At 41.7% G+C, this 20,450-nt stretch overlaps 1 protein-coding gene across 12 annotated transcripts in view; it reads left to right on the forward strand.

Moving 5' to 3' along the window:
- Nucleotides 1-20,450, forward strand: part of LOC122875832 (SH3 and multiple ankyrin repeat domains protein 2-like) — a 199,920-nt gene that overhangs the window by 139,970 nt on the left and 39,500 nt on the right. For all 12 annotated transcript variants that reach the window (XR_006377928.1, XM_044195475.1, XM_044195484.1 and 9 more), the window contains 2 exons: nt 4,630-4,712; nt 7,274-7,398. Coding sequence is in view for 11 of the 12 variants with exons in the window: in XM_044195475.1 (XP_044051410.1) it covers nt 4,630-4,712; nt 7,274-7,398 (208 nt within the window). In the remaining variant the exon portion in view is untranslated. The remainder of the gene's footprint in view (nt 1-4,629; nt 4,713-7,273; nt 7,399-20,450) is intronic.

Raw genomic sequence — 20,450 nt, forward strand, 5'->3', positions numbered from 1 at the left:
ATCAGAGACATTGTTTTAGAATTATTGAGCCATCTCCACATTGCGAAGACATTTTGGTGGGTAATACTGATTAAATCATTCATTAAATAATTCATTTATTTATTTATTCTTGGCTCAAAAGTAGTATAATTTAACCAGTGTAAAAATGCTGGAATCAGGACATGACCTCTCAGTGGTAGCTATTGCCTGGCGGGTGTTTTCCTGGAAGTAAAGCTGATCCGACATGAAGTGTGATCATAAAAACAAATCCAAGGTGGGGCATTTCAGCCAGATTTCTCAGTCGTCCACCTCATGTCTGTTTGAGGGAACAGATTTGCTTCCATTTTAATCAATACAGCCTTCTACACCGCCCGAAACAGCTTGTGCTTCACTCGTGTTGTAAAGGAACAACCATAACTGGGACCCAAACGGTCTAGAAGAGTAAAAGCATTTCTGATTGCAAAATGTTAAACTGTCAAGCTTCCTGCCATCAGCACATGATGCCAAAAGTGAACAATGCACTGTAAGTTATGGCTCTGGTTGTAGTGGTCACACCTGTGTGCACTGATGTCGTAGATGTACAGGATATACAAACATATGCTGTCTATAATGCTTTACAAGAACACATGTCATAATTGCTCTTAAAGGCTATGGATGCCTTTAAGTGCCAAAAAATGTGTATGGAGTAAAGTTTCTGAACATTATGATACTTTCTGTTACCAGAATGGATGGAGAGTATGGTTATGGCAGGCCATGGCGCCTTACTGATGGTTCATTGTGTGCTTAAGTAACTTAAAACTGAACTGACATCCAGCAAACACACTGTACTGCACCTCGAGGCTCAGACAAGATGCACGTTACAACAGTGTGGCAGCAGCACCACCACCATATAACTTATTATACTTACAACTTATTTTATAATCTGTTAACATTTTGATTTATCTGTGGATCTAGAGAGAACTTATTTCCAACATGGTCCCAAGATGTTTAGAGACAAACACGTGAAAATATCTTGTCATAAACAGGAAAACTGTCTCATTAGAACGAGACAGTTTTCTTGTTAGTACATTTTCTAGTTGTAAAAAGAAATAGAGCAGGGTTTTTTCATGGTGGCAGCAGTATATTGCTGTAAAATCGTTACCATGTGTTTGTTCAACGCTGCATGTCCTGATGGTGTAAGACTAAAAGCTTGACTTGACAATTAAATGTTTTGCACTGAGAGAGTGTGCAGAAGCTCTCTCCTTTTCTGTTACTCTTCAAATCTGAGTGGACAGGCTTGCTGACTGAGGCTGCAGCAGGGTGAGACGGAGAGGGAGGAAAGCCAGATGTGGATTTTCGTACATGATGCTTGATCAGCTCTCTGCTGTCTAAGATAAAATGCTGATGATGCTGGTGCCCGAGGAGTCGTTGTAGAGTCACACGGCACAAATAACTGAATGCGGAGGAATGAGCCGGTGACTGAGAGTACTCTGCCACATTCAAAGCATGCCATTGAGAGGTTAGAAGTCCTTGTCCACAATGACTGATAGTTTACTGTACATTATTTTCTCCACCAGCCATCAGTCAGGCAATATAAGAGCTTGATGACTGTCTAACCACTCCTGAGCCAGACCTCCAAACTCCAATAAAAGGTTTTGCGTGGACAGCAGGAGATGAATGTCTGACAAACAAACGGCCATTGCATTGCATACAGAACCTCTCCTCTCGACTATAAATACACTGCGGCCTCCCACGGTGGAGCCCAGATTGAGGCAGCTGGCTCCCTGGGGTAAGCTTGCACTTCATCCCGTACAGCCTGTCGAACAGCATGTCCCACATCCTGCATGCTCCACTTTGTTTTGATAAAGCAGCCTCAGTCTGTTGCCCCCCCCCAAAAAAATCACTTGTTGAACAAGATGACACCTTTGATAAACTGTCAGGCCCTTTTCTGCACACTGCGGTGCGCTGACCTATTGAAGCTGCCACCATGTCAGATTTGGGTGATCAAGGTGTGATTATCACTGCCCCCCCCCCAACATGGGCCAGAGGGTGTGTGTGTATATGTGTGTGTGTAAGGAAATGCTAGGAGATAACCTTCAGTGTGTCAGCAGTACAGGCCTTCTTCCTCTCTAGACAGATTGCGTTGCTAAGGGAACTGTTGCTAGGATGGCAGTCGCCCCTCTCTCTCCTTCTTTATTCTCCCGCGTGTCTATTCAGTGTAATCCTTGCACCTAATATAAGCTGAATGATGCACCCTTACAGCAAACACCTCAGGCTGGAGGAGCAAACTTGGCCTTTGAGTTGCACCTATCCCCAGCTGGTTCCCTGCTCAGCTCTGCTTCACCACCCAGATGACCCCTGATCAGTCTCACCACGCCAGCCACGGCCGTGATTACTGCAGGAAATGAGAGATGGAACGTACCATCTTATACATATTGCAGAAAACGAAGACCAGTGGAGGAGAAAACTGGTCCTGGTTAACATATTCTGAGCTAAGGGGAAGATGTTACTGCTTACTGCTGAGTTAAACATCAAGAGGTGCCTCTCATTTTGGAGTAATCCTTCTCTTGCAGCGGAGAAGTTGCATCACCATACGGAGGATTCCTCATACACACAGCTGCAACAACAACAGTAGTGTAGGTTAGGATAAGCAACCGCAGCTGCTGTTACTGTTAGTTAAAGGAGGACATGGGAGACATAATGTCATATGCATTTTGTAAAATATGCATTTTAAGCTGCAGTTGCAGGCTGACTGCAGAGCTGTCACTTCTGTTGTTCAATGAGGAAAGAAACATGGATTTCAGCATCAACCTACGAGCATTTTCATGCACCCGAGTCATTTTATTAAATCACCGATGAAGTTATTAGCTATCTCTAGACATAGCTCCATCTCTAGACTATCCTTTTTTATGCCATATTAACAAGTTACAATAATAAGTTATTCCTGTAGACAGTATGTTGTCTACAACATGTGCATATGCTTTTCTTTGTACTTGAAGTTTCTTTTACCTTCTGTGGTATCCAATGGCCAAGTGGTATTGAAAAAATATCACTGTAACACACCCCTACATCATTCCTTCGCAGTGTCTTCAGTAAGATTGATTGATTTGTTCATTTGAGTGTCCTGCACAGCAACCAGGATGGCCACATGACCAGTCGCAACATACATTTCCACAGATTCAACGTGTCAAAACATTAATTTTCCATATCAAATAAGCTCTTATTATGATGGATAGATATAGCGTTCTCTGTCGTAGTTCTCATTAAAGAGCCAACTCAACATATTACCTTCAGACAACCAAAACAAATCAGGGTTCCTCAACTGCATTTTTTCATACAAATGATTTTTCAAAACGCTGAATTAAATTAATCCTCAACAACACTAAGATCACAAAAAAACCCCACATAAACGCTGCTCTTCAGGAAAACCTTTATATCTGCCTACCTCACTTGCCAGTGAGGTACCAATTCTTAACTGAGCACACAGGGCCCTCTGCCCTCTCTGCAAATGTAATTGTACATAAGGCTCAGTGTGGTAATCCTCTTTGATTTGAACACAGTTTCTGAGCTTTGGCTTATCCAAATCTCATCCTTCCATTGTTCCTTATGGATCTTTTGTAGTTTTTCTTTGACTACATTTATGTTAGAAGAAGTTCTTTTTTGTAAGTTTGGTGTGAATACAGCAGGTGACAGTTTTTAGGATAAAAGTTGTTGTTTTAAGGTGAAAATGTAAAAAAAAACAAAAAAAAACAATAAGGACAACAGAAATGTCGAACTGGCAGATGACAGCCGCAACCTTCGAACGTCAGCGAGATTATCAATTAATCAATTAACCGATCAGCCAGTAAATTAGGCAGGCATCGGACCTTAACGACACCCCGCCGTCACCCTGTTCCAGTGCTGGTCACACACCCACTCCCCCCATCCTCTCTCTCTGCCATCTCTCACACACACACACACACACACACACACACACTCCGTACCAGCCAGTCGGTTCTGTAGCTGTGATTGCATATTGCAGAGCACCGCACACCTAGACATCCATCCACACCGAGACTCTGCTGCTCCCTCCCGCTCGCTCGCTCTCCCTCCCTCCCTCCACCCCCCCCCCAGCCCGGCGAGCCTTCCTCCCCGCCTCATCATGAGCCATTAGCCGCTATCACCACCAGCCTGATGTCGCTTCTCCTCGACGGCGCAGCACTCCCACACCGCCGGCCGGAGCCTCCGCAGCAGCAGCGGCGGGGGTAACCGCGCTGCCAACCCCGCGTCTCCGCACAGGAGAGGCGGCTGACAGGCTGCAGCTGCGGCGGCGGCAAGGCAGTAGCAGGGAGGGGAGGGGAGGGGAGGGGGGCGCGTCTTTTCCTCGTTGTCTCCCTCTAGTTTTTTTTTGTTTAGTTTTTTTGGGTCGGCTCTTTTCTGGAGATGCTGTCGCCGGGCTGCCGGGGCCGCTGTCATACCGTTTGATAGAGATAGGGGCCGGCGAGAGGAGGAGGAGGAGGAGGCGGCGGCGGCGGCGGTGGTGGTGGGGTGGGGTCGGGGTTGCCCTGCCCTGCCCTGGCCGGACTAGCTCTCCTCCAGCAGCATGAACCTCCACTCGGGCAGGGCGTCCGTGGCCATGCTGCGGATGATGGGCTGTGCTAATGGGCGCTCTGCTCGGCATCTCCTCCACAGTGACTGCGTGGTGGACGAGAAGACGGTGGTGCTCCAGAAAAAGGAGAATGAGGGATTCGGCTTCGTCCTGCGAGGGGCCAAAGGTAGGAACAATTTCTGACTTTTTTTTTGCTTTTAGTGTACTATTTGTCTCTTTCTGCCATTCTCTTAAAATGAATATCAATCTGTTTTAACACAAACTGCAGTTATACCACCACCAGGATTTGCATTTTGCAAAATGTACTATGGTGCAGTTTTGTTTGGGGTTTGTGCAGTTTGGCTCATCTTGGATCAGTCTTAGGGCTTGTGTGTGAGAGAATGCATGGAGTGATACTGTAGCCCTCCTCCCCCCTCCAACAAAACCACGCACAAACATGCAAATAAGTTTTTTGCTATTAAAAATACATTTCAAAGCAACTTTATTATGACCTCCGCTGAAGACCCGTGCACATAACAGGAGTGTCAGATACGTTGTGATGGCATGTGTTGTTGTCAGGGGTGCAGTTGACTGCAAACCCACCCAAACTTGCCCACATTTTTATAATTATGTGTCTGTAATAGGCTTCATCCACCTCTCAGGGCTGACATAAACATCTGTAATATGACATCACTAGTTAATCGAGCAAAAGCATGAAGAAATCCTTTTTTTTTTTAATCTGCTTTTGGTTTATGTTTGCTGTGTACCTGCCTTGTAGCACCTCTTCCCACAACATCAAGAGCTGTTGTGATATGAGTGGCCTATCCAGACAGTTTGATATTTCACCAGGCCGTGAGATTGGCTCTAAAAATAGGCAGTTTGAGCTGCTGCGTCGGTTTCTATGACGATTCTCGCCATGTCATAATCCACGTTGCATTCCACAACTGTGCGGTGCTGTTCAATTGGTCTACGCCATGGTTACTGTCGGGAGGTAAATTTAGTGTATTCACGTTTCCGATTGTTAAGACACACACGGAGAGAGAGAAAGAGAGGGGGAGGCAGAGATGGAGAGAGGGACTGACATGGAGAGAGAGGAAAGAGGGATTTGGCTTGAAAAACAAGAGGAATGTTCTAGTCATTCTGACACTGCTATCACCCGGGGAACTGACCCAGCCGAGCTTATCCTGCACGGGGGTGAACACACACACACGAGCACGCACACATGCACTGATGCTCGAGCTGTCACATAAGCTTACATCCTCTTTTGCTCTCTGCGTTTCTGCCGGGTTTTTTTTTTTTGCTCTCCGTCCATCTCTCTCTCCCTTTCTCCTTCTCTGTCTACATCTCTCCGTCACACACACACACACACACACACACACACACACACACACACACACACACAGGCAGACACCTAAAGAAACATAGTCATCACAATCATGTAAATACCCTCGTGAAACCCTCTTACGTGCTCGCGGACGGTCTTCCAGTAGCAGGATGAGTTATAGGAAGTGTCACTTGTCACCACTGGTTTCTCCCAGCCCCAATATTTTTTAACCTCCCCGAGAGCAAGAGAGGGAGGGTGGGCTGAAGCCATGTGTGGGGAGAATGGAGTGATAGTACAGTACAGGCTAGATGGTGAACTGTTGTTGAAAACTGAAGAAATTAAAGGCAACTACAACATTACAAAGATCACTAGGAAAAATAAGGTTTTGGTATGCATGTGCATACAGTCATCTGTTTTATGCACGTTGGCTTGAAGTGCTCCTAAGATCAGTAACACTGTTTTCCATTGGTGCCTTCCAGCATGAATAACCTTATATATATTTTGGTTATTATCTCCGTTATTTTCATCCTATTTAATCCGTTTGAACAATAGAGCTGGGTATCGAACCTTAATACTTTCTTAAGTATCAACTGAAATGTAGCTCTAACGCTAAGTATCGAATATTGTCAAGTCTGGAGAGTTCGAACTGAGATGCTTTGTCAAATTCTTAGTCTCGTTCGCTTATTGCTTGATCAGATAAATCATAATTTTAGACTGTATTTTATTTAGACTGCTTTGTCTTGAGACAACATTAAACACAGAAGCATTTGACAAGTTTGGCTGTAAAGAAAAGGGGTTTTGTAGAAAAACGTGCTCCTCAAAGTGAGATCTTCAAAAGTGTATAATTTTAGTATTGTTACCCAAACCAAGGTATTGAAAATTGTCAAACGATACCAGCTCTAATAAATAAGCTCTCTGTTCCCCCCTGCTCTCCTTTCAAGCACTGTCCTTCGCTGAATATCCTAGACACAAATGGACGCCGAAATAACAGTTCCCTACTGACACCACAGTCTTCCTTTAAGTACATAATATTTGCTTTATTGTTTAATAGAACATTTTTGGGAAACATGCTTGTTTATCTAAGCCAGGGTAAACACATCCCAGCCATGTCTTGGTAATTGACACAGAGAAGAAATTGATATCAATAGGCAGACATTTTGACTTGTTATAGTAGGAAAAGCACAGGTGTTATTAATAATATTAGTTGCATTTAGGTGTAAATGGAATGCAGCCATCAGTAATGTTGTTAATTGCACCTGTGCTTGTCAAGTCAAAATGTTTCCTAGAAAACTGAACTGTCCTGTTTTATTCTCCTCTGACAGTATCTCATGTTTTGTGTGCATTATTGTGTCTTGTAGGTATTACTGCGGTTCAGTTTGCTTTCTCTATAATCCTTTCCACCTCTGTCCTTCCTTGCTGTGCAGCGGATACGCCCATTGAGGAGTTTACTCCCACACCTGCCTTCCCCGCCCTGCAGTACCTGGAGTCGGTGGATGAGGGAGGAGTGGCATGGCAGGCGGGGCTCAGGACGGGGGACTTCCTCATCGAGGTAAGAGCTGCTCCATTTACTAATTTTTGTTGTACCTGCATATGTATTAGGTTGCTGAACCTGGTCCAGCATGGTCAGGCAAATGATGGTAAAACATGTTGGCTTTGGTTTCTGGTTTCAGTCGTTGTTGTTGGATTCTACCTTTGCGCTTATGGTTGCTTGCATGTTGGTAATCTAGGATGCTAAGCTTATTCTGATGTTGCATTGATGTCATTCTGGGTAATGGTGTCAGCTGTAACATAAAATGTACAGTAAGCAGTAGCTACCTTGGCATGTTAATTCTTCTACACATATTTGTGTTCACTTGGAGCTGTGTTCGAATGCAACCGTGTGCATCAATAAGCAAAGTGCGTGTTGTATGTGCAGATTCTCAGGGGATGCTTGTTGAAGAAACCTGATAACAAGATTTTGTGATAATACTCCAGTGCATTTGAACAAGACCTCCCTTTGTTTGAAACTGTTTTAGCAGCTCTTCACTGTGAAATTGCCAGTTTGCATGCAATTAAAGCGACAGCCGACTCCTGCCACTTCTGATTGGGATGGTGACTTGTGGATGGAAGAAAACAATTTGAAGCAAAGTCTGCAGCCTGTAGACATTGTCATGGGATGAATAGTGGAGTATTGAGGCTGGTCTGCACGTACTAGCTTAACATGAACAACTGACTCCATAAATCAGCTTTACACATAGCATGTTAGGTTAGTGCAAGGTCCTTAATGTGGTTGATTAAGCAATGGGGTGTGTTTCAAATTCAACAGACCATCAAGTAAAGAGGATGTTAAGTGTACTTGCTGTTCATTGAGTGGGCCAGTGACGGTTGCAGTGAAAACACAGACTTGGTTTGGGTCTATAATTTGTTAAAATTTGCTTGGAAGTAATATAGCTGTTTTAGAAATCTGTTGTGTTGTTGTTTACATTCTTCTTGCCATAGCTCCAGTGCAAGTCCTTGCCTGTGCAGTGCATTGTAATATACCTACACTTAAAGGTGTGGCAGATGCGAAGGGATCTGATATTACAGCATATATTTGACTGGTTAATTTGATCTCCCATTAAGCTAGGTTACAGTCAAAGCCAACACCTCTACTCCCAATAAAACACATCATATCAGTCTCAAAAGCTGTGCAGTGATGAGAACAGGAGTTTTAAAGGAGAAATGTGTGTTTATCTTGTCAGTGTTTGCCAATGCCAGACTGCTGCGTCTGTTAGAAAGTAATATCGTCGTCATTCGTGTGAGTGAGATCTGTTTTGGTTTAATACTACTGAAGAATTGGATTTGTGTTTGAATTAAAGAGGTTCAGTATTGTTTCATTAAAATGAAATGGTTTCATTTTGCATCTGTTATTTTGCTGGTTTAGTTAATTAGACTTCCTTTCAGCACCAGGAGCTGTCCATGGTATGACCTAATAAACAGCCTGGTGCGTGACGCAGAACAGGAACAGTATCAGTTTGCTCGCCACATGACGTTATTGATTATCAGGTTGTAATTCGTGCCATTTCCACTTGGATTTATAGAAACTTGGGTAAAGGTTTTGATTTTTACCATGTCCAGCTGAAGCTGTAGAGGCTATACGGGGAAGCCTTTTGCCTCAGAGAAGCTTGTTAATAATAGTAAAGCTCATGAGGACTTTGTGTAGGCATTCAGAGTGTCACAGCTACTTGCCTCAGTCATTCTGTGCGCTTGTTGTCCATCTTTAAATGTATTGTTATATCTGATTGTTGTAACGTACAGAAAAGGACTGTTGTAGCGGCCACGCATCTTCTAGAATGTGCGCTCAATGATGTAGACGGGAGGAAGAGAAATAGAGTTACACCACTGTTAGACATCCTGGCCATTGCCTGTCTGTTGACCGCTGGGGCCCCTGTAACACCCGGCCACATGAGTGGGTCATGGTGCAGTCAGACTGGACTTCAACTTCCATTCATTTCTATGAGGAACAGGGCGAGAAATGTTGACTTCCGGTAACGAATTGACCTGCTTCTTTTAAATTTAATCAGATTGTCCTTTGAAACGCAAAGTTGCGAGGCTCTCCTCTGTTCAGCCGGTATGAGAGAGGGGGTGGCGTTGACCTCTCATTCAGGGAATATTGTTTATAGTCTTTTATTGGACCTTAACTGCATGCAGAAATAACACATGCAGCAGAGAAGTAGGTGCGCTGCTTGGCTGTTGTGAGTCTAAGGACAGTGGCAGAGGTTAATTACAGTAAAGTATCTGATATAACGCTATATAATTTACAACCTGCGCTGTTAGCCCACTAGCCATGCTAGCTCTTGTACCATTAGAACTTAAACTTTTTTTTGTTGTTGTTTTAATGTTCATTCTCTTTGTTTGAAATTTTTTTGTTTGATACTTGAAATATTTTGAAATAAATCTAATCCCATGCACTTAAAGATATATTTTCTTTTTTGTCAAAATTTCTATGTAGCCGGCACAAATGAAAATTACACTGTGTTGTGTAAGCTGCCTCCAAAGTAAGTAAGCATAACTTATCAAAAACGACTCGGAATAATCTTTAGTGCCGGTGTGTATTTTGCTAATGTGAGCAGGGCGTCTCACTGAAATGCTTCAGAATCATTATGCATTTCGCAAGTATTGGAAGAAATGTTATGTGCTGAGTGCTGTTGTAGGGATTTCAGTCACTGTTGTACCCTCTCATATTACAAATCATATCACAGCTGCTGAGGAAAAGCACATTGTCTATTTTGAGCTACACTTTTTTCCTCTTCTTATGTGACTCCATAACGACTGTGTGTCTGTAAGCAGCTCTGCACTGGGGATGGGTTTATTTTGTGTTTCTGCTAAATGGAGCATCAAATGAGGAGAGCAAACTGTATCTGTGTCTGCAGCTCTTCCTCAGTATTATTTCAGCTCGCTCATTTCTTATCTCTCATTTGTTTTATCCCACATTTCTGTTGACCCCTCTAATCATCTCATCAGTCTGCGTCCGTCTGAAGTCAAAACTGCAGATGTATCGCAGAACGAACGTGTTTACAAAATGCATTGAAGAGCTTGAAAATGTTTGACACATTCACAGCTGCACATCCTCTAGCGACTGCAGTTAGCTATCCACAGCTCATATTCTCTAATGAGTGTGAGCAGAATATCACCGCACTGACTGATCCCAATCACTGTGGTTTTCATTTTAAGCTTATCATGCAGTTTCAATCAAAATATTTATTCAGAGATCCATTTGGAGTGGTACAGCAACCTTAGAGCATCACTGCTGTGGTTTTGTTTAAGTTGGATTGGTAAGTGCCATCCTAGAGGTGCAACTCCAACTGAAACAGCAGCATTCATTGGCATTTCTCCACTCCCCAGAAATACAACAATAACACTCTTTTAAAGGTCCAGTGTGCAACATTTAGGAGGAGCTATTGGCAGAAATGGAATATAATATTTGTAAGTGTGTTTTTATTTGTGTATAATCACCTGAAAATAAGAATTGTTGTGATTTCGTTACCTTAGAACAAGACGTTTATATCTACAGAGGGAGCGGGTCCCCTTCCACGGATGCAGCCATGTTGCACCGCCATGTTTCTACAGTAGCCCGGAAAGGACAAAACAGAGCAGATGAACAGTCAATTTTCAAAATAACTACGTAGCCTACTTACCCGCGGTAGAAGCACAGAAGTCAAGGAAAAAGGACCAAATCAAAGTCAGCAACGTTGGGCAGGCAAATCGCTCTGCTTCTGAAACGCTCCCGGTGGGGTTTGAAGCCGCTTGGAGGACGGAACAAAGCCGGCTCGCAGACGCGACGTTATAGAGCCGCGTCCGGTGGGAATCCCGGCGTGAGCGCTATTCAAATCGCTGCAATCTGCAATATTGCGTGGGCTCTTTGCAGTTCCTTATGTACCTCATCACATTTCTGTCGTCGCTCCTTAGCTCCTCCAATTACAGTGCCAGAAAGGCAAACATGGATATTATTTAGGACAGAGGAATTGATACAACACACATTTGCCAAATAGCACATCCTGTCTCAATCCAGCCTTATTTTGAAGTGGCGCCATTAATTACTTACAGCGTATTGCACAGCTGTCTCCCCTGTCACCTAGTGGATTATTCTGTTATCATTTAGTTTGGGGCTTTGCTGAGGTAACGTGATGTACTGTTGCACTGGGTGCTGTGCTTTGTCTGTAAATCTGTTTTTATTTACACATACAAGAAATTTTCAAAAGAAGACGTTTAAAAATGTGCTGGAGAAGTGTTAAGATGCAGGACTGTAAAGAGCTTTTCCTAAAACTCAAAGTAAGATAAACTATATATATCAATCTTAAATAATAAGGGACAGAAAACGAATTTTGGGACAAAATAATAAAAAAAAAAACATTTTTACTACTGTTTCTCCTTCAAGCTATCCAACAACCAACATTGTAACTGGGACCAGAGTCTGTCTAAAATGTGTTTTTAAAAGTAGACAAAAATTATGAATTGTAAACAGTAGGCAAGTTTCATAAGACAGTTCAGTCTCTAAATGAAAATGTGGCCACATTACTGTAACTTCAGCCTGCCCGTTAGTGTCGTATAGAGCGTTATGGAATGTCAGTTATGTGGTTATGTGTGAATAACTGAATTATGTTGAGATTCAGAAAAGTATTGGGCACCAGGAAACAGAGCTTTGTAAACATCGGCACAAATGTGAAGTTTGTTGATGCTGAAGACAATTGAAGAATTTATATTTTTATTGGGAAATGGCATGAAAATAAGTGAAATATTATGCTTATTGATCCTTTTGGCGTGCAGTTTTATGCTGATCCATACAAACCTCTATTTGACTTGAATTTCTGATTGGTCGTAATGTTCTTTGTTACCCCAGCTTCAAAATGAAAATTTTTATTTGAGCACGTTGAAGATTTCAGTGACTGGACTGTTGATTGTCTTTGCATTTTTCACTACTGCAGTTGTGCACAGAGCAACTAGAAGTATCATGAATCTGGGGCCCGTTTCTCAAAAGCGATTTGCGAGAAAACCATTTATATGCAACGCAAATGGTGGCAGCGTCACGTTTTGATTGTTGCAAACTGCAGATTAATTTGTGAGTCCTATAGGGCTCTGACCTTCTCATACATGTGTCACAAGTATAGTGTTTGTTATGATTAGTAAAACATGTCACTATGAACAAAAGGAAATGATCTCAGGTTGCAAATTGGGTGAAAGGGGCCCCAGATTTACATCACAGGGACTGTGACTGAATGAAAACCACATATAGCCAATTCAAATCTGTTAACTATTTCTGAATTAACCAAACAGCAGCTATAAGTGGTCTAATTAAAGTCTATATTTGGTTCATGATACAAGTACTCAAGCAGCTGCTGCTATAGTAGACCGTAAAGAAAAAAAACTTAGGCTACCTGTGCCCCACTCCTCCGTGACCAAGCCAAAATGGATTCAAAAGGAAAAGGGAAGATCACAAAAAAATGAGTACTAACTAAATGCGTGTTGGTTGGTGCAGTTGTTTATTCTGTCCTGTGGTAGTCATAATATCGTGGTGATGCGGTTACCATGGCAGCCTGTTGGCTCTAGTATGTAATCCCTTTTCAGTCCCACCAGATGACCTGCAGTATTCAGCTGCTAAACAGATTTCCAATGAAGAAATGTCTCCACATCTCCATCTCCACACGTGAAGAAGGAGAATTTACACATTACATGTTTGGATAATGGATTTCCCTCTACAGTACATCATCACTCCGAGCCCCTCTTGAAGCCTCCTTTCTTGTCTCCTTCAAAACGCATTTTATTAAGTGGAACCTCCTCCAACATTCACCATCTTTAAGATGGTGAATGACCAAGAGGCATACAGGACTGGAAAGAAGCCATTGACTATCACAAAAGATTTGTGTATTGCTAACAAGGCTGATATCATCCTGCCATTTGTTTCAGTACCTGGCCATCGTTTTGAGTTCTAGTAGAGGTGTGTGTGTGTGTGTGTGTGTGTGTGTGTGTGTGTGTGTTTTAAATATCTGTTTTTGTGTCTGCAAGAGTGCATGTGTGTCCTGTTTCCCCTCTACTGTACATTAGCAGAACATACCCATTTGTATGCATGATTTAGGGCTTGGCTAAGCATCAATCTTTCATTGCCTCTTACAGCTTGGCATGAGGATGCACGCATGCATTTTGTGCACTCGTACACAAGCACTCAAATCATTTGCCTAAATGTGTTTAAGTGGGTGCTTGTCGTAGTCCCCATCAATAACCGCTATGCTTCAGCAGTCTGTCCTTCATATCAATACAGCTTGTTGACTGTGAGTAAGTGAGACGAGTCAACGAGGGGAGCCTTCTGCTGTGGCGTGTGACGAAGGAGGAAAAGGGCTCGTTATTGGTATCATAATCACCTGTTTGCTGCACTTGAAAGGCCAAAAGTCAGGCAGCTACAAGGTCAGAGGTGATTTTGATGATACAGACACATTCCTCTCTTCTCATAGACAGAGTATAGCTAGTCTCTTTATCCTCTTGGCCAGTAAAGTGTGCGCTGTAGCGGAGCACACACAGCCGGAGTTCTGCCTCGTGGCCACAGTAGGTGGTCGGTCATCGTAATTGTGTGGTGTCCTTTGGGATTGTCTCATTGCTGCTGATTAAGCCGAAGGCCGACTTCATCATAGCACACGGTGGCTCATTTTCTCTGCCTTCCTGGTTCGCATTACCCAATGTATTTGTGCAAGTTGCACAGCCTCCGTGTTGCTTTCAGTGTTCAGGACATTATTGATGATTTCTGCACTTCCAAATAAGTCTTAAGTCATGAGGTACATCTGTCTTTCACTGGGCTTCATTTAAACTGACAGAGTTTATTTACTACTTGGAACTACCCAAACTGCCGAAAACCTATTTATTTTTTGTCAGATTTAAATGAGATTAAATTATAAATACCGCAGCTAACTTTCTGCATGCAGCCTGAATTGATGATATGTGAAAACACAATGAAGTGACAGATAGAGTTAAAGAGGCTTACGTCTTCTTCTAGTCTTCTAAATAATTTTGATGTTTGTTTCCCATTTGTTCTGCTGCATTCCTCACTCTTTGGCAACTTCTTTCATTATATCTGATGAGAAGTGTGTACTGATTTTACAAACAGCCTCCCGTTTTTCCAGGTGCAGATGACAAAGGCCATTTTAAGAAGCAAGAGAACAAATTAGAAAACCTTTTGAGAATAAGAATAAAAAAATAAAGCCCCAAATAGATGTGACAACCAGTTTAGGTTTCCTCACAGAAGGAGTCGGTCAACCCTCAGGTGAAATTGGTATTTCTCTGGTAGAACATTTTCAATTTTTTTAGCACCTACACCTCCACTGGAGTTCCTGGCCAACATGAACATGAACTGTCCCAGAGATCCACCGTCACCAGGAGTTTTCATGCTTTTCTCCTCCTGCCCTCAATAATTTCAAAAAGGCAAAATTCCCTCTGGAAAAGGTCAGATCAATTACACAGCTTGAAATAATATTTCAATATTGCATTTTCTTTTTCTGTAAATGTGAGAAAAAACTTTTTAGACTTTCACCAAAAGACTAACTACGGGCCGCTGCGGTGATTGATTAGAGCCTGGCTGAAACTGGATTTTTGAGGCCAACATTGATATTGATAATTGAGAGTTTAAAAGAATCAAAAGTATATCAGCCGATATTGATTTTTTTTTTTAAACATAAACACATAAGAAATAAGAATCTTGTTTCAAGAATCTTTTAAATTTGGTTATAAAGGAATTGGGACCAAGATATGTACCAATCAGGACATTGTAAATTTAAAAATGAACTTAAACTCAAACATATCGTAAAACATATCTGTGTAAGGCTTCAACTAACAATTAATTTAATTATTGATGAATCTATTGATTATTTTTGATAAATTATTTGTCAATTAATTTCTTGGTCTTTAAAACATCAGCAAATAAAGACAAATGTTGATCACAATTTCTTAGCGCCCATGGTGACATCTTCATGTTGCTTTTATTTTTGTCTGACCAATAGTTTAAAACCCAAAGACATTCAGTTAGCTGTCATTTAGGACAAGGAAATTCCATTATTTAGCATTATTTACAGCTCATATAATCTGCCGCCAGCGACATTTGATATTTTAACTTGCAAAAGCAGCAGTCAGCTCCTGCTAAAAATGAAGAACCTGCCACCTAAATGTTTTGCACAAGGCTCTTTGCTAACAAAAAAACAGCAAAGAGAGACAAAAGATTCAGTAAGAGATTTGTTGGTGTCGGAGCTTGTTGATGTACTGTCTCCATCTGGCTCTATCATTGACCATTCCATGAACTCCTACAGAGGGATGCATACTAACTGCTCTCCCAAAGTTGAAAATACTCTTCTATCCTCAAATTTCCTTTGAAATTTGGGCACTTAGGGGAGCTATTAGGTAGGCTACAGTAACAAAGTGAAGTGTCTCTTTAAAGAGAGTGGTTGTCAAAAAGCTGCTGTTATCGTGCATGTCTGACATGTTTATGTAGTAAGTTTATTACAGTCGTGCTCCCAGGACATCACATGCATAAAAAGTTAACATCCTGTATGTGTGCCTTGTGTTTGTGTGTGCAAGAGTGTGTGTGTGTGTGTGTTTGAACGAGTGTGCAATGTAGGTAGATGGATTAAAGCACTTACTCTCTTATATAACACACAAGTTTGGCCAAGAGAAGGATGTGTGACCAGTGTAACATGCAAATGCATCTACCTCCCTGTGCCCCCAGGTGTGTGTGTGTGTGTGTGTGTGTGTGTGTGTGTGTGTGTGTGTGTGCACTTGTCCTTCTGTCAGATCTCTGCCTCTCTGCATCTCTCTGAGGGCTGCAACACAGCACACAACTGTCAGTTGTGCAGTGAACTAGCACAGGCAGTCCTCACCATTTCTTTCTCCAAAAGCTCTTAAAGAGAAGGGAGGGCTGCCTCCTCGCCATGCAGCAGGCAGCTCACTGACTCTGTCTCTAAAAGAAAAGCATCTCATAAGTCTCATATCCCAACCACTGTGTGCCAGCTTTGATTTCTGGAATAAAAGGCTTTTGTGTTTATGTTACGGCTTTGATATTGCCCCGGATAACATTATAAGCATATGACGTAAAACCAGATTTTAAAAACCCCCTGAGATTATAGTCAGTGTATTAGGTGTTTTAGCACAGGAAAATATTAATCTTAAGGATGTTTTTACAATGTTTTCATAACTTTTGGTTTTTAAAATACTACCCAAGTTTCTTGTGTAGAAATGGATGCCTGAAATGTCATGACAATCAAAATGTAATGCCAGTTATGAGCACACATATCCAGCATACAAATCTGACTGACAATGCTTAATTCTGGTGCCTGAAGTGATCCGTAAAGGAGTAAAAGGTACCTGTGCTCTATTCAACAGCTATTTTCCTAGCAGGATTAGACGAATTTGCCAAAATATATCATTTTTTTTAAATGTCATTTTGTCTCTTTCAACTCACTGTCTGTCATCCTGAAGGCAGAGAGCCTTAAAATGCAGTTAAATATAGAAGAGGAAAGCTGCTGTTAGAGACCAGGGACTATGGCAGGTTATTGGCTTATTAAAGAAATACAGAGTTTCCCTGAGCTGCTTTTAGTTCCCCCGCTGATTTACAACAAACCGAGATTTTACTCTTGCCACATGAACAAGTGTTTAAAATGCCTTATCCTGTAATCATTGCAAATCTTTTTTTATAAACTTTAATATTTATTGAGTTTTTGTTTGTGCATACAGCCAAAAGTATTATGTATATTTAACTTGGATTTTTTTTAAACTAGAAAGATAGAGAAAGACAACAAAATAGACGAAAAACAAAACAGCTATGGTTACAAGTGTCCATTATCGAAGAAGGGTGTATACAAATCTAGTATCTTGACATTTATATATCAGTTATATCAGTTAGTCCATAAGCAGTTTCTACTGTTATAAATCTTCCATTTACTGACAACAACATTTTTTCTCACTCTAAGCTGAAAGGTCATTTTTTCCATCGTAATTTCCAACCATTGATTATAGTAGGGGGTTCAGTCTTATAACAGTCTCTTGTTATTGCCTTTTTACTTGTGATCAATAATATCTTGGTTAAGTATCTATCATTATCAGTGACACAATCTTATATTATTTCCAAGGTACATAACTTAGCATTCCTTAGTTATTGCATATCCCAGGATGTCTGTAATTGTAACATGGACATTTTCCCAGAATGGGTGTAATTTATGACATTCCCGAAAAACGTGTGTATGGTTTGCCTCTTTGTTCCCACATATCCGCCAGCAGGGTTGTTGCGAACCAGTTTGTTTACTCTTTATCTGAGGTGTAATGAAGTCGCCGGTTCGATTTTTCCGTCCAAACTCCCTCCGTGTCCTTGAATTTGTAGTGGTGTGTTTCGCACATATTGAGCCATTCTTCCGTTGTATTTTCAATGTTCAGTTCCCTTTCCCATCTAGCCCTAATTAGCATTTTCCCACTGTATGTCTGCATCATTACATCAAGCACTCCGTTTAAGGTTTTTGAATTTTGTATTTCCTTTGTAAAATAATCCCTTAACTGCAGATATCTTTTAAAAAAGTCCTCATTTTCTAATCCATATCTCTCTTTCAAATCCTGAGAACTCATTATATTTCCATTCTTAGTTGTTGTACACATCGCTATGATCCCCTTTCTCTCCCAATTTCTGAAGTTTTGGTAACTCAAACTTGGTTTGAATCTATCATCATAGGCAAACCAGCTCAACAGTCTCATTTCCCTTTCTAATTTGTACTGTTTGAATATTTGGTTTGATATAATTAGTGTGTGGGAACGTATTGGATCTATTGAATCTTGTAATTCCTTTATTAGTTTAATATTTCCAATTAGGGACTGGAATGTCTGCTACAGTCCTCTCAATATCTTTCCCCTTTGCTATAGTCCTTCTCACACCGCTTGATTGCTGGTTCGAGTTGTGCTGATGGATCTTCTTCCTCCATTGTTGTCCAGAAACTATTAAAAACACATCAGTGAGCCGCTCTGCTGCACTGGCTGACATGTTCCTTCATCACCATGAACACACACACTGTAGTTTATTCTGACTCAGCCCCACACACACCGTCCTGCTGCCCCAAACACTCACTACAGCACCACATGTGGATTCATCCGCCGCTGGAAATAGTCCCCAACAAACGCGCTATTTCCTCCTGTTTTAGTATTGTTTGTTTAAAACTACAGTGTCTAGCTGTTGACTTTACTGATTAGAATTTTTATATCGCCTGCTGGTACAGAATGAAGTCGCCACTAAGACTTTTCATTTTCCAGGAAGACTCACGGTGCAGATGTTTGACTCAAGGTCAATTGAGGTCAGGCTGCTGACAGTGACCTACCTTGTCAATCAACAAGATAAAGTAGCTACATTATGAGCTGCTCAAAGTTTTCTAGTAATCCAGAGACCTTGCATTGTATAGTAAGAAGTTGGCCTGCGGCTATTACATTTCCTGTTTTCAGAGTTTCAATGAACCCACAAGAGGTAGTGTCTAGGTAAACATAATATAATGCTGTGGGAGTGATAAAGTAGACTTAAAATCACACAGAGGAAAGATAACACAGAAGAAAGTGTTGAGAGCTTCCCCTCGGCCCAGTGCAGCTTAGACAGATGGCCTGTGTGTCTCCTGTGTGTGTGTGTGTGTGTGTGTGTGTGTGTAGTTTATATACTGTATACGTGTGTGTGTGTGTGTGTATGTGTACACAGCATTTGCACATTGTGTTTAGCGTGCTTTTTGCGACCAGGTGTTTGATTCTGAAGGGTCACCTGCAGTGGTGTATTCCTCCTCACTGTACGGTTTTTGCTGAAGAGTTTATTACCCAGGGTGCATCTGCAGCATCGTTTGTCACAAAATAGCCGAAGACTAAAACAAGTCAAGTCCATCTGAGAGCTGCCTCTGAAGAGACTGAAGTAGTGGGACATATCTGAGCTGCCTGACCTGTTTCTCTGCCCCTTATATTTATTCTGACTTTAGCCTCTGGGGATTGTCTCATATTTCTATAAACAAAAACTTATCACAATAATTTGAAAAATGATATAATCAGATACTATTTCTACACATGTGGGCTTCAAACCGATTGAGCCAGTCATCCAGCTACAGCTCCTTGATTTGAGAACTTTGTGCGAGTTAATAGTTACTGTATGTTTCCATGAAATTGCTAAGCAAGTTTTAAAGCTGCACTAATCAATATTTTTATATGAACAATGGATGAAATGACTCTGTATAATTGCTTGCAGTGACAAAACTGCAGAGAATTATCCCCTGACTCTGTTTTGGTTTAGTCTAACTGCTCTCATCCACCTCATTTCCAGCAGCAGACTTGTCTTTGTCAAAAAAGCTCTGATTAACCCACTCACTGCCACACTACTCTACAGACAGGGTTAGAAACTAGCTGAAGGAAGTGGAACGTTTAGCAGCTAAGGAGCCAGATGTTTTTCTCAGGACAAAAACAGAGCTGAGAGGAGAGTGAATACTGAATTAAATGTGTCAGGTGGCCAGAAACAGTGTTGCTTATGTCTAAATAGGCAACTGTTTGCTCACATGTCCGCCACATCAACTTCATAATGTGATAATATACCAGTGATGTGTTCACAGCTTGTTCTGACGCCCCCAAATGGCAAAAAAAGATATCATTGATTGGCAATTTCTGAAATGTGAATCAGTGGGTGTTTCCAAGTTCATGTTTGTCCAATATCGAGTATTGATTTTTGTTGTGGGAACCGCAGGAAGGCAGACGGAGAGTCGCACTGCTGCTTCAGCTTTGGGCTTCAAATGTGGAAAGAGTGAAGGAAGCCCTCCATCATCATCAGTTCCCCTCAGCTATTTACTCACTACCCACTTTAACACCGATCAATACCTCTCAGTGAAAACCAGGAATCTCTCACACATGCAGCTGTGTGCACACAAACCCCACAAGGCAACGCACATACGCATAGACACGCACTGAAATCACATGACATTCAGTCTTAAAATAACAGAGTGGAAGCGTCGTTTCCTATACATAATTTATTTATAGGTACAGCGCACAAAGAGAAGCAAGCCCGAGCACACGGTGCTCAGGGATCGGCTTTTTATTTTTAAAACAACCACAACACAG

This window comes from Siniperca chuatsi, linkage group LG1 (assembly GCF_020085105.1).
Source record: "Siniperca chuatsi isolate FFG_IHB_CAS linkage group LG1, ASM2008510v1, whole genome shotgun sequence".
In the NCBI taxonomy this organism is placed as follows: domain Eukaryota; kingdom Metazoa; phylum Chordata; class Actinopteri; order Centrarchiformes; family Sinipercidae; genus Siniperca; species Siniperca chuatsi.